The sequence below is a fragment of the Pygoscelis adeliae genome, unplaced genomic scaffold (genome assembly GCF_000699105.1).
Source record: "Pygoscelis adeliae isolate BGI_AS28 unplaced genomic scaffold, ASM69910v1 Scaffold45, whole genome shotgun sequence".
NCBI lineage: Eukaryota > Metazoa > Chordata > Aves > Sphenisciformes > Spheniscidae > Pygoscelis > Pygoscelis adeliae.
The window spans coordinates 16,262,745-16,271,325 of record NW_008825114.1 but is presented as its reverse complement, the minus strand read 5'-3'; the positions used below and the strand labels follow the sequence as shown (position 1 = coordinate 16,271,325).

Here is an 8,581-nt window from a genome sequence, read left to right as displayed (position 1 = left end):
ATCATTATTATTATTATTATTATTATTATTATTATTATTATTATTTTCCCTTTCTTTTCTGTCCTATTAAATTGTCTTTATCTCAACCCTTGAGTTTTAGCTTTTTTTTTCCAATTCTCTCCCCCATCCCACTGGGAGGGAGGGAGTGAATGGCTGTATGGTGTTTATCTGCCTGCCAGGTTAAACCACAACACAATCCAGATTTTAAGGCCAGGCATTACAAGTGACTGCTGGGAGATTCACTCAGTCACAACATAAACAGACCTTCGGTGGCACAATATCCTAGCTTAGTCACACTTTCTCATAATTATTTTTTTATTATTATTATTTTATTTATACATACCCAAATCTTTAGACTTTTACACACGAATAAATTTTTGTTGTGTGAGAGAAAATTAAATGTCTCACTAAATTCAGTAAGATGATTAATGTAGAACAAATGCTTTATCTTAGTTCACCCAATGTTTTAGCCTTATATTGTTCATTATTAAAAAGGAGAGTATTTAAAAGGATGAAGTATTGTTTCAAAAAGCTTTAGGATTCATTTGAAACGGCACATCAATTAAAAACTCTTGACAGGTTCCTCTGGGAGTTCTTTAGAACTCTTTTTACCTTGGGATTAGACAGTTCCTCATTTTTTTACAAATCCATTTTGTTATCAGACTTAAGTATTTTCCAGCGAAGAGTGCAAATAAATATATATATATATAAATATCTATCATATAATGCAAAATATTACTATAGAAACATTAATGCATCTTTATTAAGCAGTAAAATATTCTGCTTGCTTGCTTGGTTTTTTTGCCAATGTTAATGTCTTTGGTTATTGAAACAAACAGGAAATCACCTGTGTTCTTCTGTAAGCAGTTTAACAATAGAATATTGTGTAACACTTAATCAATTTGGTTTGCATTATCTCAAACTGTAGTGCTGTATTTGAAAGATACCCTGTTTTCAACAGTGTTTTTGCCATGTTTATCAAGAGTATGAACTGCCTTCTGTTAGAGTTCTGTGAACAGGTGAAAACACAGTAGCATTATACAGAAAATGTACGGGGTCAGCACTTCAGTGGAGAATCTCTGAAGCAATGATGATATTCTTGTGTGATAAATGATTTTCCATTTTCAAAATAAACAGTTAAATCATGGAAACATTAAAGGAATTTATTCAGACAGCTGGCAGAAAACCATAACTTTTTCTTCAGAGTAATAATATGCAAACTCATGTCACTTGTCCCATTCATTCATAAGCACCCAAACTACTGTATACTTACGGTTTTTACATGACTTGTGACTAGTGAGACATGAAGGAAAGTGAAAGGATGAATTGGTCTGTATTTTCAGCATTTAAAAAAACAAAGTTTATTTCATTATTGTGTAGCATATAAAGATATTTTTTCACTTCCAGAAACATCCTAATTCATTGAATAGACAGACCTATTCTTTTTTGTGCATCATAGGTAAGATTGTTTGTAGTGGAACCAGAATTGTGTGTTTCCATTGAAGGTAATATCAGTCAGAAATGAGCAATATACCTTTCCATCACAAGTACTTTTCTCTCTCTCTCAAAAAAAAAAAAAAAAGTTAATCACCTTGAACATTTCATATTGTATAGGATCATTTAGATTTCATCATCATATATTCTTTTATAATAGATGTGAATGTAAATCACCAACTCACACTTGATACTCTGCTAATAGTTCCACATAAATCAATGTCTTTTTTTGTTTTGTGTAATAATAAATAACAATAATGAAAATGTCAGGTGTCAGTGTTTAAGATGAGGACGTGTTATAAATGATTTAAAATGCATTATGTCATTAACATTTGGCATTCCATACTTGTGAACACTGTGATTTTTCTTAGTATTTTATTGATTGTTCTCAAGCTTTACATCTAATTCTTTTATTTATGACATAATGGACTTCAGACCTTTAAGTCTAACTCTGCCAAAGCAAAAGTGTCAGATCAAGAATCTTAATAGGAAACGTGTAGTTTAGTGCTACACGTTTATCTACACGTTTTCTTTGGTTTTATGAAGTTATAAACACACAGTGCATCTGTGTATAATATTCTAGAAAGCTATTGCAAAAATGGAGGTGTGCAGCCTAACTGTATTTTAAAACAGAGGAAATGAATTGTCTAGAAGAAGACACTTGATCCTTTTTTTTTTTTCCCCACAAAGTCATTTTTATGATTTGTATCTTTGCATTTTTGTCTGAGTCCCTGTAATCTTCTGCAGAACTAGTGGTTGAAAGCAACAATGCTGATTCAACTCTGAATAGTACACTCTATTAAATAATTATATGACTGCAGGTTACATCCTCTAGCTGAAAGTCTAATAGAGTAACTATTTTATACTATCTGAGTGCACACAGAAGGATTATTTCCTGTTTAAAAGCAATGAGTTGAATAGAAATTTAAAGTAGGTTTGGGAACACTATGATGCATTAACTTGGAGGGTCGTCTTTGGTTGATTTGGAAGTAGTTCTGAAGAGTCCAATATGCAGTTGCTGTTGGCCTTCGTCTGCCAAAATTCACAACTTACTGTCCAGGATGAGTGGAGTTCACTTGTTTCCTTTATGGAAAGTGCTTGGGTTTTGTATTCTGTAGCATATTACTTGGTAATCACTTTCTGCTTCTGCATGTGATGCTCAACCTTGATACTCTGAGTGGTTCTCGACGGCTGTGCTTTCTGGTAGTCATTTTAGCCACAGCTAGCCACTGACCACTCTCCATGATTACCGTCAACTGCATCTTCCGCTCCACTTTGCCAATCTATAGCTGTGCTCTGACTATGTTTAAATGCATTAGGGCCACAAGAGTCCCTGCAATGTTTGGAAAATTTCTGAGTAACACCTACGTAGGTAGGGCCCACAAAGTATTTTTGCACCAGAAGAGAACTTCTGGACGTACCCTCCCCTGCTGCCCAGGAAATGACCAAAATGTTCTTTGCTTCAGTCCTTTGTCGCAAGAGGACAAATTTTAGAACTCAGTCAGCATCTCCCCATGTGCTGTGGGATACCTTCCACAGGTCATTTGACCACTGTGCTTATAAATGCCAAGTTTATTCCAAATTTTCAGTGTAGTTGGTTTTAGCAGAATTATTTTAAATATTATAGAATGTTAACTGATTATATTTTTCACTTTTTCTGACATATCGTATGGTCAGTCTTTGGACACTCCAACAGATGACCATATGGTCATCCTTGCTATTTGGGCCTTCATCTCTGGAACTTCTGGGATTGGTTCCCTTTTTTCAAGTTTATATTACTTTTTTAGTGGTACTAACATAATTCATTATTTCAGTGGTTATTTCAAAATCTTTATTATGTGTTTTCTTGCATTTAAAATCTAAACAGTAACATTATTATCAGATCTGTCATTCTGATATGCTATTTAATAGGCACATTCAGTGAGTTCAAAGCAGAATTTGTGTTTTCAGGCTTCACTCCAACAGTATCTGGAGGATTACAAAGACCTCCCTACAGAAGGTAACATTCAGCGGAAATGCTCTTTACCTGATCACATGGAGTTTCTGTTGCTTTTGTTCTCCTACTGTGTGGTTGTTTGTTTCTTTTTTTCTTTTACTCCTCAGTAAGGGGAGACTGAGCTCTAAACTTTATCCAAATGAGACAAATTTATCCTAAAATTCATTTTACTGAGGAACTGTTTTTAGATATCAGCTATTTCTTATTATTGTATAAAACACTGCTGATTTTTAAGCAGAATACATCATTTATTACAAAAGGCATTTTGTTTAAAAATTGACTGCATATTATGCCTTACTTTATTTGGAAAGTCAAATGCTATGTGTATTTGTCATTTTACTTTTCTCTCTCAGGTTCAACTGTTATAGAAAAATAGTTTATAACAAGCAGATTCAGGGCTTAAGGGATTGCAAGCATGTGGCATTACTCAGTCTAAAGGTTGGCCAAAGTGGATCTAAATGTTATAAAAAGTCTAATGTATCTTTAAAAAATGAAAAGAAAATAAAAATATTTCATTGATTATTTTTTTTTTAATTCAGTAAATTCATCTTTGAAAATGTTTAAAGCTGATTTATTTCTTTGACTACTTCTAATTGTTTTGCTTTTCTCTCAGAGTCCAATGACATAAATGGGAACTTTTCTCTTGGATTCATGGAACTTCTCAGACCTATAGTCCTTTAATCAAATCCTTAATAATTCAAAATGCTGGTAATCCCTTGTTTAGGGATTACTTATTTTCATACACGATTGTCCTTGAATATGTGAAAGAAACAGTTTCAGAGAGAATATTCATAGTTTTCAGATCTTCAATTTCTGGCATATTCCTCATCTTATTATTTTGACCTGCAAAGATTCAGTTATGATTTTCTAAGCAAACCATAAAACCATGTAATGTGAAAGTTGCTTAGGGAATGACTCAATTTAATTCACCATATACATAGTCTCATAAACTACATCAAAATTTGCCCTCTGATATATGTAGAGATTGTGTGAATAAATAACAAAAGCAAATAGACAGTAGAAGATGTCGATTGGATTACAGTGGTGGTAATTTAAATATAGTTAACAATGGTAATCAATTAGCATGTAAGCAAGAGATGCTTTTTATCCAAACTGAAAAATAATGAAGCTAGCACATTTCACTGTTTCTTGACTACTATGCTTTCTAGGGGTCCACAAACAGTTTGATTTCCATGCTGTTGACAAATCATTGTTCTCATTGTCAGTGAGTGTGAAGAATGAACTTTGGGGATAGGCCTCCTGAAGTAAACTTTTCCCCTAAAATGATCAGTATTATCCCATGAAATAATACACTAGACCTTAAAGTAACTTGTTCTGCCACTTAATCATTTTGTGACCCAATTAACTATGAAATAATTAAAATGTCCTTTATTACTGTCCTCTTTCTAGCTCCATCTGAAGTGATCTTTTCATTTGATGTTGGAAATGGACCTAGTGAAGTTACAGTGCAATCACTCACTTCCTTAAATGACAACCAGTGGCATTATGTGAAGGCTGAACGAAACATCAAAGAGGCATCCTTACAAGTAGATCAGCTTCCACAAAGCTCTCACAGTGCTCCACCTGATGGGCATATTCGCTTGCAGCTCAATAGCCAGCTTTTTGTAGGTAAGCACTCATTTAACAGAATCCTTCCTAGTTATCATCATGGAAATATGAAAAGTAATAAAAAAAAAACCAACACCCCAAACAGGAAGAAAAAAATGGTGGCAACTGGATTTTTTGAAAACAGTTTTTATAATGAGATGAGAGCTTTTGTGAAAAATCCATGGAGATGTAGCTCTATTTTGAGATTACAAATTCAGTGCCTTAGCCTATAGTTACTGCTGGACAGGATTTCAGCCAAAGTTTTCTTCTTTTGAAGTCTGAAGAACAACTAAAGGATCTCTGTTTGCACCATTTTTTGAGAGGATGTCACCTGCTGAAGGAAACTGTGTTACTTCTGTAATTTCAAGGAAATTTTGTTGTCTCTCTTCATCCACAACTTCTCAGGTTGCCCAGAAAAGTTGTGAATGCCCCATCATTGGAAGTGTTTAAGGTCAAGTTGGACAGGGCTTTGAGCAACCTGATCTAATGAAAGATGTCCCTGCCCATGGCAGGGGGGTTGGACTAGATGAACTTTAAAAGTCCCTTCCAGCCCAAACCACTCTGTGATTCTATGAACCTGTGATCTACTCCTCTGCCCTTTGCTAACACATATAATGAAATAATCAGACTGTGTTTACTTAGTATTGGAAACAAGAGAAAGGGACTGTTCTTTGATTTCACACAACCAGGAAAAATACAGAAAGAATCATAGAATCATAGATCTATGGTTGGTTCTGTCTAAACTGTGAAAGCTTCAAAGGAAGAAGTTTGCCTGAATATTTCTGCCTTTGTACTTTAGTAAATATGACATTAATGTATTTAGATAAAACACTGGAAAAGCAGAAATGGAATAACAAAAAATTACTTAATGTTTATTTAGCTATTACATAGAGCTATGTAGAGCTATGTGTTATGTACATGGTAGTGTTCTTACTGTAATATTGCCATATTATGAATTTGTAAATTTCTGGTGTATATGTATGGAATACAGTATAAGAGCATGTAAAGTCTGCCCTACTTTTAAACAGATCTTTATGTAGATCTACTGTGAGACACATCATACTAAATGAATTTAGGTTTTATTTGCTGTGTGTTGGGGAGGAGTGCAGTTAAGAAGAATAGCGTTCTGAAACTGTAGCTACAGAAACTGTGAATCCTTAGGAAAAAATTAAATGGAGGGGGAACCCTTGTATGATGAGATTGGAATTCTGACCTGTGCCTCAGAAGGCATCAAGGGTAGAGGATAGAAACTAGACCAAACATTGAAGAATTTTATATTTTGATTAGAAACATTGAGGAGTTTTCTATAACAAAGATGATATCCAAGATATTAGCTATAGTGGAGTTAGAAGTCTTAAAATTAGTTTATATTTGCAGTAATGGACTAGAACTATTAATGGAATGACTAGGAGATTTCTGTTTACTATACTACAATAAATTATATTGCTGTCCTCTGACTTGACTTACCATATAACTGCTATTATACAAACAGTTGAAATTAGATCAGTTTGAATTTGCAAGGTCTGATCTGTGAAGCAAGACTAAGAAACAGTCTAATTCTACAGGTGTTTATGCTAATAACAAGTCTGAACAGTTTTATAATAATTTTGACAATTAATTGATCTCTAGTTCTTCTAACCCTTCTCCCAAACAGTCTAATACTGTACTAACCTGTATTGACAGTTGCACTTTCTTGCAATTTTTTATGAAGTAATTGGCCATTGAGTGGAGTGATTTTTTTGTCAAAAAATTTGACAAATTCTAGTAATTTATATACATCCATCTCCTGTATGGAGCTGACAATTTAAAAACTGTTTTGACTTATCTACAAGCAAGCTGTCTAGCTTGTTGTGTTCAGATAATGTTCAGGTGAATAATTGTATTAGAAGAGTGATTCTGTTGTTTTGCTTCTACTGTTGTGGGTTTTTTTTCCTCTCTGAAAATTCTTTAAGATCCTGGGAGTAAAATGAAATAACATTCATAGTACTCTGTACCTTGAAATCCCCTATGAATTTATACAATTATTTTGAAATAATTTGGAGCAGAAAAAATGGCATTTGTTTAATTTTATTCAGTCAAAACAGTGTTTTTGAAGTGTGACATGACAAACGATAATGATTTATTTGAATAATTTGTCATGCATTTCCTGAATACAATTTGTGAGGGTTTGCTATGACTGCAGCAAGCTTTTTTGGGTAATCTGTTTCTGCAGCTGCAATACTGTCATGTGGATCAATATGGTGTCTAGTTTATTTTGTGTTTGAGTTAAACCAATCTTTTGGATAATGCAACTTTCTATAACTCCCAACTATTTAGAAGATATTTTCAACTCTTCAATTAAATATATTTTTTTCAGTGAAGAGAGTAATGAGACTTACTTTCACTGATAGTCCACTGGTACAGACTCAGGCTTGTCTGCTCAAACCAGTGAAAGAATCTAGAGAAAAATGAAATATACAGTATTAGCAGAGGCACTCTTTACTTAAATGTCGTCTCGTATACCTAGTACCTCCCACAGTCACCCATCAGCCAGTTACTAACATACTAGGATTGTGATTTCTTCAAGCTAAAACACTCTTTTTTTACTTCTTACATGTATATACTCTGGTTTTCCAAAGAAGCCAGAAGAAGAACTAAAGCCTAAAGCTGCCATCAAAATGCACATTTTAGCAGACATAACATAAAATCTTCATATTGTCAGGTGGTTTTGTGCTATTATATCTGTAAATAACAACAGCTATGTCAAGATTTTCCATGTAACACCAGGAATTTTACAAACTTTGGAATAAAAAGGGATAAAAATGGATGACCACAGGGAAACATTTAACCAAAAGTTAATTGGAAATGCATGAGACTTATAGTTGGTAATCTTACATATCGCAGAGTATTTTCTGCTTTTACTTTTTAAAAGAGAACAAATGACAGGAAATATCAGAGTAAGTTGTGCAACAAAGGATAAGAGAGATAGTATGTAGACTGCACACCTTACTATGCAATCAGGATGAATAAAAGGCTAGCTGTGAGGAAGTGTGCTAAAAACAAACAACAGTGAAAACAAATGAAGCAATAATTGCTGTTAGCCTTAGGATTGCCCTGTATCTTTATTGCATATGCTTGGTAGTCAGGTATATCCTGACCAGTATTCATCTGTAGTGAGGTGGATAAACCTTCCTATTACTCAAGAATGGACACAACTTCCAGTCTGGGACAAAGTATGTCAGGCCAGACATCAACTGTGGGGTATCATGATCCACACCATGAGATTGACAGATAGACAGACACACAGATCAGTTGATCAGTTAGTAGGATGTTGAAAGAGTAAAACTGTACAGCTCATCACTCTCACATCCCCTTTTTTCTTTTTTCCTTTTTTTCTTTGTTTTTTTTTTCTATTTTTGTTCTTGTTTTTTTTCTTGAGATTTTTTTCCTTTTTCCCTTCCCTTCCCTTCCCTTCCCTTCCCTTCCCTTCCCTTCCCTTCCCTT

General features: G+C 34.0%; 1 protein-coding gene across 1 annotated transcript in view; it reads left to right on the top strand.

Annotated features, from left to right (window-relative positions):
* Positions 1 to 8,581, top strand: part of CNTNAP4 (contactin associated protein-like 4) — a 217,082-nt gene that overhangs the window by 188,642 nt on the left and 19,859 nt on the right. The window contains exon 17 of the mRNA XM_009328202.1: positions 4,901 to 5,119. Coding sequence (XP_009326477.1) covers positions 4,901 to 5,119 — 219 coding nt within the window. The remainder of the gene's footprint in view (positions 1 to 4,900; positions 5,120 to 8,581) is intronic.